This window comes from Aotus nancymaae, unplaced genomic scaffold (assembly GCF_030222135.1).
Source record: "Aotus nancymaae isolate 86718 unplaced genomic scaffold, 86718_ANA_hifiasm-v0.15.2.pri h1tg000014l, whole genome shotgun sequence".
NCBI classification, from domain to species: Eukaryota; Metazoa; Chordata; class Mammalia; order Primates; family Aotidae; genus Aotus; species Aotus nancymaae.
In genome coordinates, this window is record NW_026988425.1 from 119,772,231 (window position 1) to 119,795,525 (window position 23,295).

Consider the following 23,295-nt stretch of genomic DNA (forward strand, 5'->3'; position numbering starts at 1 on the left):
TCTGTCCTGATACGTGGAACATACTACAGGAGCTGCTAGGAGTGGTTTTAGTCTGCAACCGGAAATGCCTGAGGCTTATTAAATTCCAAGGTAGGGGTGAGATAAGGGGTGCCAGAGAGAAAGAACAGGTTAGACAGAGATGCTCAACGCTGTCCATTCCAGTTTAACGCTATGTAATAACAAAACTATCTTCTTAATCATAGCCACCTTCATGCCTACCCCTATTTTCCGAAGGTAGGAGATCCCTGTCTAAATTTCTGGGTTGGTGTCTACTGCCACCCCTGGGGAGGTACTGTGATGTTTGTGAGGTTGCAGTTGGGGTGGGAGAAAAGAAATAGGAGGCAGGGAAGATCGAAGGCCATGATGCTGTGTCTCTTTTGGTCCCCAGATAGGGGTCCACTACCACAAATCCCCTTTTACTACCTGTCTTGCGCAAATGTCAAAAATAGAATCTCTGCTCAAAGAGAAGGGAGCACAGGGAATTGCTGCTGGACTGCCATAATCTCTGGCCCCAACTTGTCCACCTCATGTCCCTTCTATGAAATTGCACAAAACTTATATCTCAGGAATGCTGTAAAATGACATAATCCGCATTCCTGTATCAAAGGCAGTCCAACAGCTCTGTCCTGACATGCCTTCTCCCTGGCCTAGGAAGCAGCAAAAAAATATCAATTGAGCATGTGAAAATGTGATGACGGTGTGTGCAATGTAATGTTTCTAGATATCTTCATTCTGTCTCCTCACAGTAGGAGCTGCCCTCGCTTTCCCGAAGTAGCACACACCCCTCCCCTTCCCGCAAGTCCAGGCCTCCCATCTACGCATTTGCCATAGACACTCTCATCACTGTAGGCCACACACAGAAAAGTCTTCCTCATGATTGTCCCCCATACAGTTGGTCCATGGGAGCACTAGCGGGAGGGATAGTATTGTTGACAAAGAAGAATAAGGCATCCTCAGGTCTCAGGGGGTTCTCTTCTGGATTAAGAAGTAGAATTGGCCAGGTGCGGTGATTCACACCTGTAATCCCAGCAATTTAGGAGGCTGAGACAGGTGGATCACCTGAGGTTGGGAGTTTGAGACCAGCCTGACCAACATGAAGAAACCGCATCTCTACTAAAAATACAAAAAATTAGCTGGGCATGGTGGTGCATGGCTGTAGTCCCAGGTACTCGGGAGACTGAGATAGGAGAATCGCTTGAACCCAGGAGGCGGAGGTTGCGGTGAGCCAATATCACACTATTGCACTCCAGCCTGGTGACAGAGCGAGACTTCGTCTCAAAAAAAAAAAAAAAAAAAGAAGTAGAATTGGCCACGGTAAGGTCAGAGGGCACTAGGTACTTCCTCTTGTCCAGATCAGGCACCCTGGCCTTTGGAGCCTTCCCTACAATCTCGGGGACGCTGTCCGGATATTTTTTCCCGATATTTTCTCCTTCCTTTTTCGGATACTCAAAGGGATGGTGCTCCTTATACTGCACCTTCATGATGCACCCCAGGGCTTCCGAGATCCCCACGTGTGCGGCCTGCCTCCTTAGCGGCCTGCCTCCTTAAACTGCCGACCGCGTCCTACTCCCTCCGCCGGCGTCCAGGTGTGCTCAGAATAGCTGCAGAAAGGTCAGCTACCAGGGCAACAGTGCTGGGCCGAGTGTGTGTGTGTGTGTGTGTGTGTGTGTGTGTGTGTGTGTAGGGGGTCCTCCGGTACACCTGCCTGGAGGTAGAGGGCCAGGTAAAGAAATACCAGCGGCTTTTCCGAAGAGCTGGGAGCACAAAACCCAATTGTTTGGTTTTTTAAACCAATAAATTTTGGGGTAATTTATTACACAGCAATAGATAATGATAGACTCTCTCTTTTAAAAACTTCAATTCTAGCACCTGCTGAAGTTTTCCTCTCTTTTCGTGCTCCTTGAAGCCTTTTCACAGTTTCTCCTCGCTCCTCGAGGCCTCCTCGAGGCCACGCCCTTCAGCACCCAACCCCCAACAGGGTATGGTCCCCTCTTCGCGTGGCCACTGGGGGCGCATGGTTGGTTTCCTGCACTGACCGCTCTTGTCATGAGACCAAGCTTCCTTCTCCGCTCCCCACACACCAGATCATGGTGAAGAAACTGCCGAGAGAACAAGGCAAGGCAGAAGGAACAGAAGCTGGAGAGAGCGGCAGGGAATAGCCACCAGCGAGATTCTGTGACTCCATTCATCACCACCACCACCCCCCGCCAACACCCCACCACCCCCAACCCCCAATCCCAGATTGAAGAGTCATCTTCATGAGCTCCCTGATGGCAAAATGCCAGAAAGTCTTAACAAGGGGCCTGAAGATGGCTTCAGTTCTCCAGGTCCTGAACTCTGTTCCAGTCACGGGAGGCCTGGCAATCCCGAGGTTTCCTGAGTGTTCCTTGTTCCTGAGCTCCTCTGAGATTTCCACTTTCCTCATTTTCACCTAAATCTAACTATATCTAACTACCTCTGCTAACCAGACATTTGTTCATAGTGGACAGAGTTTCCCGAAATGCTGTGTGGTTATCTTGCAGATGACTACAGTTATATAGCCAAATAACTAAGATCCCATGGGCTGTACTGGAACAGGACTATTCTGGAACAAATTACCCCAAAATGTATTGGCTTAAAAAAACAAATATTTGGCCGGGCGCGGTGGCTCACGCTTGTAATCCCAACACTTTGGGAGTCTGAGGCGGGCAGATCACCTGAGGTCAGGAATTCGAGACCAGCCTGACCAATATGTTGAAACCCTGTCTTAAAAAAAAAAAAAAAGTCCGGGCGCAGTGGCTCAAGCCTGTAATCCCAACACTTTGGGAGGCTGAGACGGGTGGATTACGAGGTCAAGAGATCGAGACCATCCTGGTCAACATGGTGAAACCCCGTCTCTACTAAAAATACAAAAAATTAGCTGGGCATGGTGGCGCGTGCCTGTAATCCCAGCTACTCAGGAGGCTGAGGCAGGAGAATTGCCTGAACCCAGGAGGCGGAGGTTGCGGTGAGCCGAGATAGCGCCATTGCACTCCAGCCTGGGTAACGGAGAGCGAAACTCCGTCTCAAAAAAAAAAAAAAAATTGGTTTTTGCCCTCCCAGCTCTTCGGAAAAAAAGAAAAGACAAAATATTACTTGGGATTTTGATACGTTTTGTGGTTTATCTCCCCTTTTGGGCTGTGAGCTTCATGAAGGCAGTGGTTATATATGATTCCCGAGTAACCACAGTTCCCAAAACGATCTTAAGTATAGAACGTTCCCAATAAATATCCATTGGAAAATGCACGCTATGTGTGTTGAAAGAATGGTGGAATTGGCATCAAAGGGATCTTCGACATTAGCTCTATGGCTGGTAATTCTAAGGGTTTTATAGTCCATCACAAAATGTTCTTTTCTTTTTCTAAATTGCACTGAATCAACAGAGTAGACAGGCTCATTTTCTTCACTTTAAGGAAAGGCTTTATTATTTTTTAGCTAGGGGCCCGCCCAAAGTGACTTCTGGCTCTCACAGGAGACCCAGGAGCTCCCAGTTTGAAGCCCGTAGCACATTTCCCAGAATACTTGGCGCCCTCGCCCGCCTCCTCTGGCTACCAACCAGACAGAAGGGGACGTCCTGGGAGTTTGATGCCAAGGGAGGGATGCGGAACGTCTGTTTTCTACTCAGGGCTTCTGCTGGGCCTTTCTTATGTCCAGTTAGAGTTGGCCTGGGACCTCGCCATGCAAACACCCTGCAGGCTCCGGCCGCCGAGATAGGGTGGAAGGCTGGGCAGAAGAGAGGCCACAAAGGCCCGAGGGCTGAGCTGCTCCCCGCTGGGGAGGGGAGAGGTGCCAGAGGGCGAGAGACCTCGGGGTGGGCACCAGGTTGCTCCGCGGGGGGCGGGGAAGGCCAGGGGATTCACAACTGCAGATGCCACTCTGGGGGAACAGCATTTGGATCCCCCCACTCCTAACAGGCGGTTCCCGGGAGCGGAAGCTCGGGAATTGGGTTTAGCACTTGTCAGCGCTTGGAACTGTGCATCCACGGCTGCGAGTCCTTTGAGGTCTTCTTGCTCGAAACTACGTTTCCCAGAAGGCTTGGCGGTAATTGACAGCTCTGTCAGCCTATGGACTGAGCTATGCTCAGTGGAAACTGAGCAGCCAATAGCAAGAGGACAGGGGCGGTATGTTCCGGCTGCTGGCTGTGGAAGCCGGAGTCCCACCTGTGTACCCACAGCCCTGTCACGAATCCCGGTCGGGTTCTGGGAGGGACCGCCTCGGGGCGGCGGGCCGGGGGCGGCTCGGCGGTGGAGGCCTCATTTCCTGCTCCATCCCTGGCTGGGTCCTGGGGCGGTGAGTGATCCGGGGAGGGAGACGGCGGCGGCCGCGGCGTGCTGCTGAGGGGCGTGGAGGGGGCTCGCCAGCCACCCCGACGTTTTCTCAGCCGGGTTCCCGCCCTGGCCTTTGGGAGCCCCCGGGTCTTGCTGGGGTGCGGGAGAGGTAGCCGCTGTCTCTCTCCCGTCGTTGGGTTAAGTCACTCTCCATCGGCTTTCTGGCTTCTCGACGGTGGTCCCGGGTTTCAGCTGACCTTTGTGACCCTCTAACCGCAGCACCCGGGTTCGGGCCTCAGCGCCAAGAAAAAGGGGGTCGGCCCCGCGCGTGCGGTCACGTTGCTATTAATAAACCCTGTGAATGCACTGCAGCTTCTCACAATGGCGCTTAGTCACAGCCCCTCAGCTCTGGGGGCCTTTGGGGTCACCTGTGCATGGGGAAGGGGGCGGGCAGGGAAATAGGGCTGCTATGACCCTGGCTCAGAAGTCTTCCCTCCTCTGTGGCGCTGCTCCCGCAAGTGACCTTGCGGCTGTGTTTGGTCATGAATATAAAAATAAACATTATACTCAAAACTGTTTTGTTTTGTTTTTGAGATGGAGTCTCGCTCTGTCGCCCAGGCTGGAGTGCAGTGGCCCGATCTGGGCTCTCTGCAACCTCTGCTTCCCAGGTTCAAGCTATTATCCTGCTCTCAGTCTCCTGAGTAGCTGGGATTACAGGCACGTGCCACCACACCCGGCTAATTTTTGTGTTTTTAGTAGAGACCGGATTTCGGTTGATCTTGAACTCTTGACTTCATGATCCGCCTGCCTCGGCCTCCCAAAGTGCCGGGATTACAGGCGTGAGCCATTGCGCCCGGCCATTACTCAAAACTCTTATTACAGTTTCTACTTTTGAATTACATTATTGTTGTTAAAGTTTTAAACCAGAGAGATGGTTTTTAGATCCTTAAAAACTCAATACTTTATTAATGACCTGACCAATAATAATGTCTGTAAATACATAAATATTTCCCCCAAAAGTGTGTGTGTGTGTGTGTGTGTGTGTGTGTGTGATGCTTTGTTTGTGATAAGTAGGTGTTTTGTTTGTGGTGGGACAAAAGATGTGAAAGAGTAAAACTTCTTTACCCCATTCTGTTCCTTCCTTCTCTGAAATGCAATATTCTTTGTAGCAGGTGGTCATGCTGGCTGTTTTTTGTTTTGTTTTGTTTTATGGAGAGACAAGGGTTCACTCTGTTACTAGGCTCACTGCAGCCTTGCTTGAACTCCTGGGCTCGAGTGATCCTCCCACCTCAGCCTCCTGAGTAGCTGGGACCACAATTGCATGCCAACACACCTGGCTGATTTTTTAAAGTTCTTTGTAGAGAAAAGGGTCTCATGTTGCTGAGGCTGGTGTATTAGAAACTTTTTAAAGAAAAAAACATTATCTTAATTTCTTTGTGACTCCTATGCCTAGCAACATATTGATTGCTGAAAAAATGACTATCCATCCAGTAATCGACTCTGACAATCCTCCAAAAAGTAATTTTTTTGTGATACTGCTGTCAGTTTATTAATATATGAATGGTTGGTTTCAGCTCCTAAGAGTTTTGTGCTTATCCCCATTGACTTTCACTTATTTTTACAACCTATCCATGTCTATTTTTTTAAAAATTCCTATCTGGGCCAGGCACGGTAGCTCACGCCTATAATCCCAGCATTTTGGGAGGCCGAGGCGGGTGGATCACGAGGTCAAGAGATCGAGACCATCCTGGTCAACATGGTGAAACCCCGTCCCTACTAAAAAATACAAAAATAAGCAGGGCATGGTGGCGCATGCCTGTAGTCCCAGCTACTCGGGAGGCTGAGGCAGGAGAATTGCTTGAACCCATGAGGCAGAGGTTGCGGTGAGCCGAGATTGCGCCATTGCACTCCAGCCTGGGTAACAAGAGCGAAACTCCGTCTCAAAAAAAAAAAAAATTCCATATCTTTTTCAGTCTTATTTCTAACTCCATTAAAATCTTAAAATAGAATGGCATCCAACACAGTTTCTTTTGGAGTTCTGCATAATCTGTCCGTCGAGGTTGTCCCCAAATCTGCAAGCCAAGAAGTCAGCTATTCTCATAACTAATATGAGTATAGTTAAGTCCACGACTTCCTAGCTTGCTGAGGAAAATGTAGCTGGAGAGAATCCAAAGCGTTCCAGAAATCAAATTATACCTGCCAATTCTCTCCTTTGTTTCCCTTGTTCATTGTGGACAATTTGTTCCTCAAAAAGTTAATGTATCTAAAAGACTAGGTTCTGTCTATGTGTTTGGGAGGCCTAGGTCTCTCTTAGTAATGGGAAAGTTGGCCAAGAGAAGATGTACGTAAAAACAGACAGAAAAGCAACCCTCTGTGGTTGACAGAATTTACCTCAGGACGATTCTGGTCAGGGGTCGGGGGTTGTTTATGTACACTGGTGGCCATTTTTTGGCTTTCAGACAATGGTGAGAATAGGGAGCTACTGATGCATATTGAGCTCTCTTGCTTTAGGAACTGATGACCCTCAATGATGTGGCTGGGGACTTCTGGGAAGAGTGGGTTACCTGGACACTGCTTAGAGAATCCTCTTCAGGGATGCCACCCAGCACAGTTAGAAGAATGGGCCCTCAAAGGGTAAGAATGCTACTCTCCTTTATTTTATGTATTTATTTTGTTTTTTGAAATGGGGTCTGGCTCTGTCATCCAGGCAGTGGCAAAATCTCAATTCACTACAACCTATGCCTCCTGGGCTCAAGAGATTCTCCCACCTCAACCTCCTGAGTAGCTGGGATCACAGGCATGCCCCATCATGCCCACCTAATGTTTTGTATTTTTAGTAGAGACAGAACTTTGCTATGTTGGCCAGGCTGGTCTCAAACTCCTAAGCTCAAGTAATCAACTTGCCTCAGCCTTCCAAAAGTGCTGGGATTACCGGTGCCACCATGCCTGGCCACTACTCTCCTTTAATTTGAGACGTAGATATTTTGAGAGGGCCCAGGTCTGAGTGGTCTCTGGTATGTTGGTGTCTTAGAGCTCCAGAACTGTGTAAGATTAATTGTTGCCTCCTTGGCAGAAAAAGAATGACTTCTTTATGCATTTTATGGTTTGCAGACGTCTTAGCTGTTTATTGTCTTTTTAATATCTCATCTAAACTTTTTGATATATGTATTACTATCCTCCTTTTCCAGCCTGGGTTGGACTCTCACCTCTGCCACTTAACTTCTGAGGTCTTTGTGGAAAAGGAGGTAATTTTTTTTCTGTCACTTAAAAACAAACAAACACCTCCAATGCTCGTTCTCAAATACCATGGCTACCCTTCCTCCTGCTTTACTTCGCGTGCGCGTGTGTGTGTGTGTGTCTGTGTATGTGTGTGTAAGTCTTGCTCTGTCACCCAGGCTGGAGTGTCATGGCATGATCTGAGCTCACTGCAACTTCCGCCTCCTGGGTTCAAGCAATTCCTGGATTATTTTTTGTATTTTTAGTAGAGATGGGATTTTGCCATGTTGGCCAGGCTAGTCTTAAAATCCTGACCTCAAGTGATCCACCCACCTTGGCCTCCCAAAGTACTGGGATTACAGGCATGAGCGACTGCCCAGCCCTAATTTTTTGTGTTCTTAGTAGAGTCAAGGTTTCACCACGTTGGCCAGGGTGGTCTCAAACTCTTGACTTCAGGTGATCCGCTGGCCTTGGCCTCCCAAGTGCTGGGATTAGAGGCATGAGCCACTGTGCTTGACCTACTTCATCTATTTTACAAGTAATGTATACTCATTAAAGAAAAAGACAAGCAAAATGAAAACAAACGCCATCTCTAATCCTACCATTGAAGAGTTACTATCCTACCAGCATTTTTCTTTTCTTTTTTTTTTTTTTGAGACGGAGTTTCGCTCGTTACCCATGCTGGAGTGCAATGGCGCGATCTCGGCTCACTGCAACCTCCGCCTCCTGGGTTCAGGCAATTCTCCTGCCTCAGCCTCCTGAGTAGCTGGGATTACAGGCACGCGCCACCATGCCCAGCTAGTTTTTTGTATTAGTAGAGACGGGGTTTCACCATGTTGACCAGGATGGTCTCGATCTCTTGACCTCGTGATCCACCCGCCTCGGCCTCCCAAAGTGCTGGGATTACAGGCTTGAGCCACCGCGCCCGGCCTAGCATTTTTCTTTCCTTTTTTTTGAGGCAGAGTTATGCTCCTGTTATCTACCAGCATTTTTCTAAGCATTTATACAATTTTAAAACAAGCACATAAGAATAATATTGGAATTATACTGTACAGTCAGCTGTACATTCTACTTTCTTCCATGTTGTATTGTGAGTATATTTTGAAAGTAATAAATTCTTTACATCACTTAAAATAACCACCTAGTATTTTGTTTTATGGAATACAATATTATTTTGTTGATGAAGTCAAACATTAGATTGAACCGTATATCTGACCATTTTTTACCTAAATAGCAATTGTCTGTAGTCCCAGCTACTTGGGAGGTTGAGGCAGAAGGATCCCTTGGGCCCAGGAGTTTGAGGCTGCAGTGAGTTATATAATTATTGCTTTGTTGTAAGACATTTAGGTCATTTCTAAATTTTCACCATGGTTGTGATAAACATATTTTAGCTCATTTTTTTAAAAAGTATTTTTAATCGAAATATAATTTTATCATTTTCTTAGAATTCTCAGAATTAGAATTGGTGGGTCAAAGTATAGATACATTTCTTGTTTTTTTTTTGTTTTTTTTTTTTTAGACAGTTTTCGCTCTTGTTACCCAGGCTGGAGTGCAATGGCGCGATCTTGGCTCACCGCAACCTCCGCCTCCTGGGTTCAAGCAATTCTCCTGCCTCAGCCTCCCGAGTAGCTGGGACTACAGGCGTGTGCCACCATGCCCAACTAATTTTTGTATTTTTTGTAGAGACGGCGTTTCACCATGTTGACCAGGATGGTCTCGATCTCTTGACCTCGTGATCCACCCGCCTTGGCCTCCCAAAGTGCTGGGATTATAGGCGTGAGCCACCGCGCCCGGCCCAAGTATAGATACATTTCTAAGGTATTTAATACTTTGCAAAATACCTTCCAAGAAGATTGAATCAATTGATTTATTCCCATTAGCATTATATGAAAGTATCTTTCACAGTGGGTATTATAATTTAAGTCTGGGGCTGGCTGTGGTGGCTCACGCCTGTAATCCCAGCACTTTGGGAGGCTGAAGCAGGAGGATCAGTTGAGCTCTGGAGTTCCAAGACCAGCCTGGGCAACATAATGAGACCCTGTCTCTACAAAAAATTACATAAGCCAGGTGTAGGGGCTTGTGTCTGTGGTCCCAACCACTTGGGAGGCTGAAGTGAATCGCTTGAGCCAGGCGCTTGAGGATGCAGTGAACTGTGATTGTACCAGTGCTCTCCAGCCTGGGTGACAGAGCAAGAGCCCGTCTCACAAACAAACAAATACACACACAAAACACAAAAAAAGAGCCTGAGAAAAATGGCAAATAGCAATGATAGTTAACGTTTATTGAAGTCTTTTTTTGTTTGTTTGTTTGTTTTTGGAGACAGAGTCTCTGTTGCCCAGACTGGAGTGCAGTGGCACAATCTTGGCTCACTGCAACCTCCACCTCCCAGTTTCAAGCAATTCTCCTGCCTCAGCCTCCCGAGTAGCTGGGATTACAGGTGTGTACCACCACACCTGGCTCATTTTTACATTTTTAGTAAAGACAGGGTTTCTCCATGTTGGCCAGGCTGTTCTTGATCTCCTGGCCTCAAGTGATCCACCTGCCTTGGCCTCCCAAACTGCTGGGATTACAGCTGTGAGCTACTGCACCTGGCCAATGGATCTTGTTCTTATCCCTATTTTATTGATGAAGACATTGAAACACTGAGTTTAAGTAACTTTCTTGAGCCCACACAGCTTGTAAGAGGCAAGATTATGACTCAAACCCAGGCAGTGTGACTCTTGAGTTTGCACTCATTACGTCTCCACTATATTGCCTCAGTGTATCATTGTTCTAACTTGAATTTCTTTTCTTTTTTTTTTGAGACGGAGTTTCCCTCTTCTTACCCAGGCTGGAGTGCAATGGCGCAATCTCGGCTCACTGCAACCTCTGTCTCCTGGGTTCAAGCAATTCTCCTGCTTCAGCCTCCTGAGTAGCTGGGATTACAGGAGTGCACCACCATGCCCAGCTAATTTTTGTATTTTTAGTAGAGACAGGGTTTCACCATGTTGACCAGGATGGTCTCGATCTCTTGACCTTGTGATCCACCCGTCTCGGCCTCCCAAAGTGGTGGGATTATAGGCGTGAGCCACCGCGCCCGGCCTGAGTTTCTTTTATTATAGAGTGGTTAAACATTTTTCATGTATTTGCAGGCTACTTAACAAGTGTTTGTCTTTTTCTCATGGCTTTTTTGACTGCTACCATTCTGGGAAAATTTTAAAGCCCAACTTTATAGTTAACTTCCTTCATTCTTTCTAAGGGTGAGGTCGTGGCAGCTCTGTTTCTGATAAAATCCTCTCTATATTTAACTTTAGACTTATACATTCAGAAATAGTTATTGTGTTTACTTCAGAGTTTCTGTCACCTGAGTCTGTTTTTTTTTTAATAAAAGGAAAGGGGCTTTTTTTTTCAGCTTTTGGGAAAATCACCCTGTTTTATCACTTTACCTTGGCTGCACTTTTAATGAGACCAAATACACATTAGAGTTCCTGGGGTGTTCTCCCCTACCTAGGCAGGGGGTAGGGCTTGGATTTTGGTCAGGCCTCTTGTGACTGGCTCAGACTCACATACTGTGTTTACATTTCTGTGTAGAATTTCTAGACCTAGTGTAGTCTCCCAGCTGGAGCAGGAAGAAGAGGCATGGGTTCTACCACTCCAAAACTCTGAGGCGAGGAAGATCCTGAGGGAAAGCCACACAGGTGAGATGAGAGTGCTCCCAGTGGAAGGAAAAGCTAGCATTTCAGCCTTGTTGAGATGAAGAATTTGGAATGCTGCCCTAGACTTTTCTTCTTACTAGCAGACATTTAAATTGGACTCAGTGGTCAGTAGTTGACTAAATAAAGTCTTCATTTTGATTACGCATTTCACTTTTGTCTAACCTACAACTTATTTATTTATTTGAGACAGGGTCTCCCTCTGCCTCCCAGGCTGGAGTGCAGTGACACGATCTTGGCTCACTGCAACCTCCGCCTCTCGGGTTCAAGTGATTCTCCTGCCTCCCCCTCCTGAGTAGCTGGGACTATAGGCATCCGCCACCATGCCCAGCTAATTTTTGTATTTTTAGTAGAGATGGGGTTTCACCATGTTGGCCAGGCTGGTCTCAAACTCCTGACCTTAAATGATCCACCTGCCTTAGCCTTCCAAAGTGCTGGAATTACAGGCATGAGCCACCACACCTGGCCTAAACCTAAAATATCTTTGAAAGAAAGTGCCTAATATTGACAATATGTGGTCTCTTCTTGAAGGATATCAAGATTCATCTGGCCATCTGAAAATTTAAAAAGTTTAGGAATTCACGTGTTCTGAAAGCTCAATGAACTTCAATAAACTTTTCACAAAGCAAAAAGCAGAGCGGTTGAATTAAGTGCAGTCTGCTGCAGAAACAGCAATTTTAGTCTTTCTCACTGCTTTCTGATATTCCTTCCTGATAACTGATAACTTCATTCTCTGTTACTTACATTAATTTTTCAGACTTTGAGCATCAGGTGGCAAAGCTCAATCAGGACATTTCTGAAACAACAGAACAATATGGAACATCCTCAGAAAGGACCAATAAAGATCTCTCATAGTCTTGGTTGGGGAGGAAACTGGGAGAGAGGCCTAGAATTAGAAGAGCAACATGGAACCCTTCCAGGAGAGGGCCAGCTGGAGCCCTTTTCACAGGAGAGGGATTTAAACAAGCTCCTGGATGGATATGTAGGACAGAAGCCCATGTGTGGAGAATGCGGGAAAAGCTTTAACCAGAGTTCCTATCTCATAAGACACCTAAGAACCCATACTGGCGAGAGGCCCTATACATGCATAGAGTGTGGGAAAGGCTTCAAACAGAGCTCAGACCTTGTCACCCATCGCAGAACACATACAGGAGAGAAGCCTTACCAATGCAAGGGGTGTGAGAAAAAGTTCAGCGACAGCTCAACACTCATCAAACATCAGAGAACTCACACAGGGGAGAGACCCTACGAGTGTGCAGAGTGTGGGAAGACTTTTGGGCGTAGGCCACATCTCGTAATGCACCAACGAACCCACACAGGCGAGAAGCCCTACACATGCCTGGAATGTCACAAAAGCTTCAGTCGAAGCTCAAATTTCATCACCCACCAGAGGACCCACACAGGTGTGAAGCCTTACAGCTGTAATGACTGTGGGGAGAGTTTTAGCCAGAGCTCGGATTTGATTAAGCACCAACGAACCCACACAGGAGAACGGCCCTTCCAATGCCCGGAGTGCAGGAAGGGCTTCAGAGATAGTTCTCATTTTGTAGCTCATATGAGTACTCATTCGGGAGAAAGGCCTTTCAGTTGTCCCGACTGCCACAAAAGCTTCAGTCAGAGCTCACATTTGGTCACGCATCAGAGAACACACACAGGTGAGAAACCTTTTAAGTGCGAAAACTGTGGAAAAGGATTTGCTGACAGCTCCGCCCTCATTAAGCATCAACGAATCCACACAGGAGAAAGACCCTACAAATGTGGAGAGTGTGGGAAGAGCTTCAATCAGAGCTCCCACTTTATCACCCATCAGCGAATTCACTTAGGAAACAGGCCCTATCCATGTCCTGAGTGTGGCAAGACCTTCAATCAGCGTTCCCATTTCCTCACACACCAGAGAACGCACACAGGAGAAAAACCCTTCCACTGTAGTAAATGTGACAAGAGCTTCCGTCAGAAAGCGCATCTTTTATGCCATCAAAACACTCATTTGATTTAGGAAATAGTCTTCAGTGGTTCTACTGTTCCCTTGCAAATTTTCACTGCTTCTGTCTTTGAGCACCCCACATAGAGAAAACCTGGTCATCAGTGGCTCAATTTGGGCCCTGATCTATGGTCTTCAGTGGTCCTGCTGCTCCCTTGCAAATTTTCACTGCTTCTGTCTTTGAGCACCTCACATAGAGAAAACCTGGTCATCAGTCGCTCACTTTGGGCCCTGATCTATTCTCCCTCTTTCTTTTCTATGTTATAACAGAGAGGATAAACTTAGAGTCCAAATAACGGTCCAAATACAACAGGCATTCCTGACTCTTAGTGAAATGTGAGTTTAATAGTTGATGCCAGCCAGGTGTGGTGGCTCATGCCTGTAATCCCAGCACTTTTGGGAGGTCAAGGCAGGTAGATCACTTGAGGTCAGGAGTTTGAGATCAGCCTGGTCAATGTGGGAAAACCCCATCTCTACTAAAAATACCAAAATTAGCCAGATGTGGTGGCCAATGCCTGTAGTCCCAGCTACTCGAGAGGCTGAAGCAGGAGAATCACTTGAACCCGGGAGGTGTAGGTTGCAGTGAGCCCAGCACTGCACCATTGTACTCCAGCCTGGACAACAGAGCAAGACTCCATCTCAATGACAACAAAAAAAGTTGATGCCTAGTTACTAAATGAGAAGTGAGAGCAATGTGGCCTGGAGATCACCTAGTACAGTGCCTAGCACAACGTAGATGGCTCAGTAAATAAATAGTCACATCATTATTCATGATTAATATTTGAGGTCTTAGATAAAGCCTTTAATGCAGTACCTGGCCCTTAAAAGACACTCAAGGGCCGGGCACGGTGGCTCATGCCTATAATCCCAGTACTTTGGGAGGCCGAGGTGGGTGGATCACAAGGTCAAGAGATTGAGACCATCCTGGTCAACAAGGTGAAACCCCGTCTCTACTAAAAATACAAAAATTAGCTGGGCATGGTGGCGCACTCCTGTAGTCCCAGCTACTCAGGAGGCTGAGGCAGGAGAATTGCTTGAACCCAGGAGGCGGAGGTTGCAGTGAGCCGAGATCGCGCCATTGCACTCCAGCCTGGGTAACAAGAGCAAAACTCCGTCTCAAAATAAATAAATAAATAAATAAATAAAAGACACTCAATACTAGACTGGAGGCTTTTATCAGTCTTATTACTCAATTAGGAATTTATTAGTGTAGTTCCCACACCCCAAGCTCAGAACTTAAAGAAATTAGATTGGAACTAGAAGGTTTAGGGTTGGAAAACACGAATTGAATAAAATGTTAATGCATTCCCAGTTCAGTGCTGTGCAGGCATTAGTCACCAGATGTCTCACTGCCATGACAAGGCAGAACTGTCGTAGAGGATGTCTGCAGTCTTGTGACTAGGAGGCTGAAAGAATTACAGAGGCTCTTTGAACAGCAGTGTATGAGGTACTTTCACAGGAGGTTTGCTGTCATCTGACACAGAAAATACCCTACGATGAACAATCCAGAGGGACCTGGTAGAGGACTGTAGAATTGTGGAAGCAAAATTGCTGAGAATGTCAAATTGTATTACAGGGATCCTCCCTGGCATTTAGCTGAAGGAAGTACCTCTTGTTTTCTTTTTTCTTTTCTTTTTTTTTTTTGTTTTTTACATGGGCTCTCGCTCTGTTGCCAGGCTGGAGTGCAGTGGTGTGATCTCAGCTCACTGTAACCTCTGACTCCCTGGTTCAAGTGAATCTCCTGCCTCAGCTTCCCAAGTAGCTGTGATTACAGGCACACACCACCACACCCAGCTAATTTTTTGTATTTTTAGTAGAGACAGGGTTTTGCCATGTTGGCAGGATGGTCTCGATCTCCTGACCTCATAATCTGCTCACCTCGGCCTCCCAAAGTACTGGATTACAGCGTGAGCCACCGCCCCGGCCAACAATTCTTGTTTTCTAATTTCTTGGGTCATTGGCCATTTAGTTTTAGGTTCATATAATTCTCTGATCCTTTTAGGGCCATCCAGTTTATGTACTAGTACATTCCTACATTCAGTTGAAATAAATTGAGGGAAGGCAGTGTGTTGGAAAGAACACTGATTTCATTGAGAAGGTAAAGCATTTGAGTCCTGGCCCTGAGACTTCATTTGGCCAGACTTACCTTCCCTCAGCCTCAAGTCACTACCTTACCTACCTCACAAGGTTGTTGTGAGGATCTAAAACTGCGCGCACACAAGCACTTTGTTGGTAAACTATAAATGTAACATCTCTAATGTTACGGTTCTGTTGCTAATGTCTTTTTTCCAAGAAAATTTTGGCTAATCTTTCTTCAGGTATTCCATTTCTCTCATAGTGAGACACTTTTTTTTTTTTTTTTAACTGTTGAAAAATTAAGGTTTAAAAATGCTAAATGACATGACTCATCATGGGCCACGTAGTTGACAGAAGAGCCAGACTTGGCTGCAAGTCACTAGATTTCCAGCCTGCAGTCCTCCTCTGCAACAACAGACCAGCTCTGGGATTGTGACAGTGCCTGTGAGCCACTACAGGACCGGAGGACCCATATGATGTCCATTAAACCAGTCTGAATTTGGAAATGGTGGAGTGTGTCGTCTAAGTTCTAGAGAACTTTGCAAGATCCTTTGCTGGCATCTTTGATCCTGGGAGAATGGGAGTGACTGAGTAAGCACAGGTGCAAGGCGTTAAGGAGGGACCGGGGTGGCTATCACTGTTTAGAGAGCAAAGTGGGGGGTTGAAGTTTTTTTCTTTCATTCTCTTCCATTATATGGAATGCATCTGAGTGTTGTGGCTCATGGAGGATAGCGCTCAGCCGATAACCCTATCTGTAAAGCATCATTGGATAATGGACCAGAATTTTTTTTTTTAGTTAATCCAGTGCAGTGGCCAGAACGGTAGCATCAGCATCATCTAGGAACTTGTTAGAAATGCAGATTCAGGCCAGGCGCAGTGGCTCTTGCCTGTAGTCCCAACACCCTGGGAGGCTAAGGCAGTTGGATCCCCTGAGGTCAGGAGTTCATTCGAGACCATCCTGGCCAATATGGTGAAATCCTGTCTCTACTAAAAATACAAAAATTACCCAGGTGTGGTGGCATGTGCCTGTAATCCCAGCTAGTCGGGTGGCTGAGGCAGGAGAATGTTTTGAACCCAGGAGGTGGAGGCTGCAGTGAGTCGAGATCACGCCTGGTCTCGAACTCCTGATCTCAGGTAATCCACCCACCTCAGCCTCCCAAAGTGCTGGAATTACAGGCGTGAGCCGCTGCTCCTAGCTACCTATCACTTTGTTATTCATGTTCAGCTATCATAAGATATGAGCTCTTTTTTCTTTTTTTTTTTTTGAGACAAAGTCTTGCTCTGTTGCCCAGATTGGAGTGCAGTGGCATGATCTTAGCTCACTGCAACCTCCACCTCCCAGGCTCAAGCGATTCTCCTGCCTCAGCCTCCCTAGTAGCTGGGATTACAGGCACATACCACCATGCCTGGCTAATTTTGTATGTTTGGTAGAGATGGGGTTTCATTGTGTTGACCAGGTGGGTCTTGAACTCCTGACCTCAGGTGATACACCTGCCTCAGCCTCCCAAAGTGCTGGAATTACAGGCAAGAGCCACCATGCCTGGCCACCTATGACTTTGATTTTCATGTTGTTCAGCTATGGTAAAATGTGAACTCTGGAAGCGTAATGTGTGATTTGCTTTGTGGCCCCACCAGTCCCCTCTCTCCTCCCTGTCTTCCTGCCCATCCTCCCCCAGCCATGAGAAGGGAATATTTCAGTGCTATTGCTGAGAGTGGAGGTAACCCTTTCCATAGTTTTCTTTTGTTTCTACCTCATGACTAGAGTTTCGCTTCTTGAATGTGCTCCACACATTCGTTCTTTCTCACTCCAAAATTGAGGTCATCACCAAGCCCCATTAATTTTACCTCCCAGATTCCTCTTGAACCTGTCTTGTCACACCTGTCCATCTTCCCTGCCACTTTTCAGTCCCAAACAACCAGACTCTCTTACCTGAATTCTTGTAGCAGCCTCCGAACTGCTCTTCCTGATACTATTTTTGCTCTGAAAAAACAGAAACCAGAGTGATCTTTTAAAATCCTAAATCGGGCCAGGCTCACACCTGTAATCTCAGCACTTTGGGAGGCTGAGGCAGGCAGATCACCTGAGGTTGGGAGTTTGAGACCAGTCTGACCAACACAGTGAAATCCCGTCTCTACTAAAAATACAAAATTAGCTGGGTGTGGTGGCGCATACCTGTAATTCCAGCTACTCAGGAGGCTGAGGCAGGAGAATCGCTTAAACCCGGGAGGCGTAGGTTGCAGTGAGCTGAGATAGTGCCATTGCATTCCAGCCTGTGCAACAAGAGGGAAACTACGTCTCAAATAAAATAAATAAATAAAAATAAAATCCTAAATTGAATCACATTACTTCTCAGCAGCTTTCCATTGCTTTTAGAATGAAGACCCAAATCCTTACCCAGCTCTAATAGACCCTTGTAGTTTTGTCCCCTCAGCCTCCAGCCTCTTCTGATGTCCCCTTCCCTCTCCCTTGCCTCACTCAGCACTCTTGAGTTCTCTGCTCCTTGGTCATGCCAAGGTTCTGTGCTCTTTATAGCCTTGGTACGAACTGTTCCCTCGGCCCAGAATGTTCGTCATCCAGACCTTTGCATTGCCTCCTATTTGTCAACCAGGTTTTAGCCTAAACTCATATCCTCAGGAAGACTTTCCTTACTATCCCATCTAAATTAGTCACCCTCCATCACATTATCCTCACACCTCCATCGGAGTCCTTACACCTGTCTGATAATTTATTAATTGATTTGTTTTTGGTAAACCCCACAAAAGGTGAGAGTCATTTCTCTTGTTTCCATTCTTTCCGTGGCCCTTAAAACAGTGCCTGGCACACGGTGGGTGCTCAAGAAATGCTTACTGGATGGATTAATGAGTGCATGCCCACAGGCAAGGATCTCGTTGCACTGGAAAAGTAGCAGAGTGAGACAAAACTGGACAAGGGAGCAAAGATCACACCAAGGAGGTTCCTAGCTGCCAAACTAGGGAGTTTGGATCTTACTCCCTGGGGAAAAGGGTGCAGCTGGTGGTTTTATAGGAGAGGAGAGGCGTGATCAGCACTCGAGAAGGTCAATTTGGCCGCTGAGTGTAGGTCATATTACAGAGAAAAAAACTGAAGGCTTTGAGACAATCCATGATGTAAAGGGCTTAGCACAGTGCCTGGCATGTAGTGAGTCTCCAGCGAGTCACTGTTATCAACAGGCACCTGGGAAGGCACCACAACAAAAAAATCTCCAACCTGTCTTTCACCTCAAAATAATTCTTCCTAGACCCTATCATCGCATTACTTCTCTACCCCTTTGGTCAAACTTCTACTCACAGATAGATATTCTCAGGGCTATCAAGCCTAGGCCCTTTTAAATAGGATGGACTACCTACCCTAGCATGCTTCTTTGACTGGACGCTCAAAGGTCTTTTAAGGCTGAGCATGATGGCTCACACCTGTAATCCCAGCACTTCTTGGGAGGCCAAAGCCAGAGGATTGCTTGAGCCCAGCAGTTGAAGACCAGCCTGGGCAACATAGGCAGACCCTGTCTCTACAAAAAATAATTTTAACAAATTAGCCAGGCATGGTGATGTGTGCCTGTAGTCTCAAGTACTTGGGAGGCTGAGGTGGGAGGATTGCGGATTGCCTGACCCTTGGGTGACACTCCAGGTTGGATGACAGAGCTAGACCTTGTCTCTTAAAAAAAAAAAAAAAAAGTCCAGGCATGATGGCTCACGCCTGTAATCTCAGCAGTTTGGGAGGCCAACGCGGGCTGGTCACCTGAGGTTGGGAGTTCGAGACCAGCCTGGCCAATATGGTGAAACCCCGCCTCTACTAAAAATACAAAATTAGCCAGGCGTGGTGGCACATGCCTGTAATCCCAGCTACTTGGGAGGCTGAGGTAGGAGAATCACTTGAGCCTGGGAGGTGGAATGAGCCAAGATCGTGGCATTGCACTCCAGCCTGGGCAACTAGAGCAAAACTCCATCTCAAAAAAAAAAAAGACTGAATTTCCACATCTGAAGGCCTCTTCTTAGTCTTCCTCTAATTCAACAGCTCTTTACTGTTTGATGCCATATACATATGTTTATTTATTTATTATTTTTTAGAGATGGAGTTTTGCTCTATTGCTGAGGCTGGAGTACACTGGTGCGATCATGGCCCACTGCAGCCTCAACCCCCCAGTCTCAAGCCATCCTCCTGTCTCAGCCTCCTGAGTAGCAGCTAGGACTACAAGCACAAACCACCATGCCCAGCCTTTTAAAATTTTTGGTTGAGGCTGGGCGCAGTGGCTCATGCCTGTAATCCCAGCACTTTGGGAGGCCGAGACGGGTAGATCACCTGAAGTCAGAAGTTCCAGCCCAGCCTGGCCAACATGGTGAAACCTCATCTCTACTAAAAATACAAAAATTAGCCAGGAGTGGTGGTGGTCACCTGTAATCCCAGCTACTCAGGAGGCTGAGACAGGAGAATCCCTTGAACCTGGGAGACAGAAGTTGCAGTGAGCCAAGATCGCACCATTGCACTCCAACCTGGGTGACAAGAGTGAGACTCCATTTCATAAAAAAAAAGAATTTTGGTAGAGACCTGTCCCCTTATGGTGCCCAGGCTCCCAGGCTGGTCTTGAACTCCTGACCTCAAGCAATCTTTCCACCTTGGCCTCCCAAAGCGTTGGCATTACAGGTGTGAGCCACTGCACCAGGCCCATATGACTTTTTAAAAAAATTCTTTTTTCCATTGGTGATTGTGAGGTTGTGAGATGATTATCCTACATTTCTGGCTGCTTATCTTCCAGTACCTTCCCTGGCTCCTCTGTTTTTCTGTTTTTGTTTGTTTATTTGTTTTGAGACAAAGTCTTGCTCTGTTGCCCAGGCTGGAGTGCAGTGGCGCAATCTGAGCTTACCAGTTCACTGCAACCTCTGCCTGCCAGGTTCAAGGGATTCTGGTTCCTCAGTCTCCAGAGTAGCTGGACTACAGGCCCAGCTAATTTTTAGTAGAGATGGGGATTTCGCCGTGTTGGCCAGGCCAGTCTTGAACTTCTGCCTCAGGTGATCTGCCCGCCTCAGCCTCCCAAAGTGCTGAGTTTCTAGGCATGAGCCACCACGCCCAGCCTGGCTCCTCTTCTTCCACTCAGATATGCCTGGCCCCGTCAACACTCTGGTTGAGGTCTTCTTTCTTCTTTCTTTTTAGTTCTGCACATTAAGCTTATAACTTCAGCCATCATTTCTCAGAGCATGGGTCTGGCTTAACCTCTCTCCTGAATTTCAGACCTACAAGTCTTGTTACTTGGAGGAGACTGCCCCAGGATGACCTCCCTGCTGCTTCCCAAACCCAGACTTTCCAAATTACAGTCGGTATCTTCCCCTGAAGCATTCCCCCTGGCATTTCTCTTTCTGCCTTCAACTCCCCATTCTCCTACATAGCCCTGCCAAAAGCCTCCTGGTCAGCTTGGGTTTCTTTTTTTTTTTTTTTTTTTTTTTTTTTAATATTTTGCTGGTGCCTAGTCACGTAGTCACGTCCTCTACACTTTCTCTTCTTTAAAAAAAATTATAAAAGCACCACGTGCTTGCTGTAAAAATTTCCAAAAAATACAGAAGTGCTCAAAGCAGAAAAAAATGGAAATGCTTTGTCCCTTCCTCATTCCCTCCCCCACCCTCACTCCCCAGATTCAGTGCTGTAATAGTCTGGCATGCCAAGCCTCGTTTCCAGCTCCTCTTTTCCGTCCCCACTGCCATCATCTGAACTGAAGGGGTTGTTTTCCATCGGTCTCCTTGGCTTTTCCTTTCAGTGCAGCTCAACAGACATTTATTGAGAGCCTTCCACACACCAAGTCCTACCCTCGATCTTAGAGGTTCAAAGACAAGATGGTTAAAGACATCCACATTCCAGAGCTGTTTAACTTTGGGCAAGTTACTTAATCTCTCTGACCCTTACTTCCTTAACTGTAAAATGATGCTAATCTCAGTACCTTCTTCAAGGGGCTGGGTGAGGATTATGAGTTAATCCATGTAAAACTGTACTAACTACCTGGTACATTGTACCTGCTCCATAAATGTCAGTGACAACAATGATAATAATAATCATCTTTGCCTTGGAGGAGTTTACAGTTTAATGGACAGACTTAAAGCTTAAGAATTATGTAGGCAAAGAATGATGAGAAAATATTTTTGGAAAAGGAAAACAAACAGTTCAACTAAAATTAAAATGCCGATGTAGCGAATTGGGAAACTGAGAGGTAAGAGCTCGGACTTTGTCCTCTAAGACAGCAATGCCCCATGTATGAGCCAAAGTCCACCTGCATCAGTCTTACTTGGGTGATTGCTCAAAATGAAGATTTAGTGGCCACACCTCCCAGCCAGTTGGTAATTGACATATCCTAATGCTATCCATCTAGGAAAATGGGCTGACAACAGTTACATGCATCAACACAGACAAGCTTCAAACAGTATTGAGTGCAAACAGCAAGACAGAGAAGTGTACATTTAGTAAGAGTACAAATACGGTAAATGTAAAAAACAGGCAAAACTAAACAATATATTGCTAAAGCAATAAGGATACACAAACTAATGAAAATCAAAGGATTTATTCATACAAATGTCAGTATAATAGTTAATTGGAATGGGAGAAAGGATGCAAAGTTTCTATTTCTTTTGTTTTGTTTTGTTTTGAGAGAGTCTCACTCCGTTGCCCAGGCTGGAGTGCAGTGGCAGGATCTCAGCTCACAGCAACCTCCGCCTCCTGGGTTCAAGCAATGTTCCTCCCTTGGCCTCCTGAGTAGCTGGGATTACAAGCATGCACCACCACAGTTTTTTTTTTTTGTTTTTTTTTTGAGATGGAGTCTCACTCTGTCACCCAGGCTGGAGTGCAATGGTGCGATTTCGGCTCACTGCAACCTCCGCCTCCTGAGTTCAAGCGATTTTCCTGCCTCAGCCTCCCAAGTAGCTGGGACTACAGGCGTATGCCACCACGCCCTGCCAATTTTTTTTTTTTAGTAGAGATGGGGTTTCACTGTGTTAGCCAGGATGGTCTCAATCTCCCGACCTTGTGATCTGCCCGCCTTGGCCTCCCAAAGTGCTGGAATTACAGGCGTGAGCCACTGTGCCCAGCTAATTTTTTTAATTTTAGTAGAGATGGGGTTTCGCCATGTTGGCCAGGCTGGTCTTAAGTAATCCACCCACCTCAGCCCTTAAAGTTTCTATTTCTTAAGTTGCGCGCTGAATACACAGGTTTTCTTTATAAAATAATTATTTAAATTGTTAATATGCATTTACTTGTATGCTTTTCATTTACAATGTCTTTCACAAGCAAAATAAAAGAAAGCAAATAAGAAAACAGAACACTTCTCTAGAGAGTGACCTTTTTCACTCAAATCTCATTGAGTTATACTGAGGGGGAAAAAAGTAATCTCAATGTCTGGGCCAGGAACAGACACTAGATCAGTCCCTTCATTCCCAGTCAGACAGATGCACAAACACTCACACACATTTCCTTATCTTTCCTTCAGCCAAAACCACCCAACAAACCCCAAAACACCCTCTGCTCCTTTATGTACATAAAATAGAGCAAATAAATATTCAGAAGATTATAGGTCCATCTTTCTATAAACGTCCAATCTTGGAATCACCTGAGGTCAAGAGTTCAAGACAGGCTTGCTAACATGGTGAAACCCTGTCTCCACTAAAAATACAAAAAAGTAGCTGGGCAAGGTGGCGAGTGCCTGTAATCCCAGCTACTCAGGAGGGTGAGGCAGGAGAATTGCTTGAACCCGGGAGGCAAATGTTGCAGTGAGCTGAGATCCTGCCCTTGCACTCCAGCCTGGGCAACAGAGCGAGACTCTGTCAAAAAAACAAAAATGCTCATGTGAACATTTTTTTATTTCCCAGAAAAAAGTGTTTCAAATATTAGATTATTTTCACAGGGTGAGAACATATTTACACCTCCTCTCCTTACTGGTTGCGGAATCTTTTTTTTTTTCTGAGATGGAGTCTCACTCTGTCCCCAGGCTGGAGCGCAGTGGCATGCTCTTGGTTCACTGCAACTTCCTCCTCCAGGTTCAAGCAATTCTCCTAC

General features: G+C 46.3%; 1 protein-coding gene and 1 pseudogene across 1 annotated transcript in view; one reads left to right on the plus strand and one right to left on the minus strand.

Annotated features, from left to right (window-relative positions):
- The window catches only part of LOC105724930 (gamma-aminobutyric acid receptor-associated protein-like 1), a 41,563-nt pseudogene extending 40,082 nt beyond the window's left edge, over positions 1-1,481 (minus strand).
- Positions 1-22,562, plus strand: part of ZNF774 (zinc finger protein 774) — a 42,702-nt gene extending 20,140 nt beyond the window's left edge. The window contains 4 exon segments of the mRNA XM_064376271.1: positions 6,798-6,920; positions 11,073-11,179; positions 11,952-12,039; positions 12,041-22,562. Coding sequence (XP_064232341.1) covers positions 6,814-6,920; positions 11,073-11,179; positions 11,952-12,039; positions 12,041-13,190 — 1,452 coding nt within the window. The 5' untranslated portion in view covers positions 6,798-6,813 and the 3' untranslated portion in view covers positions 13,191-22,562.
- The last annotated feature ends 733 nt before the right edge of the window (positions 22,563-23,295 follow it).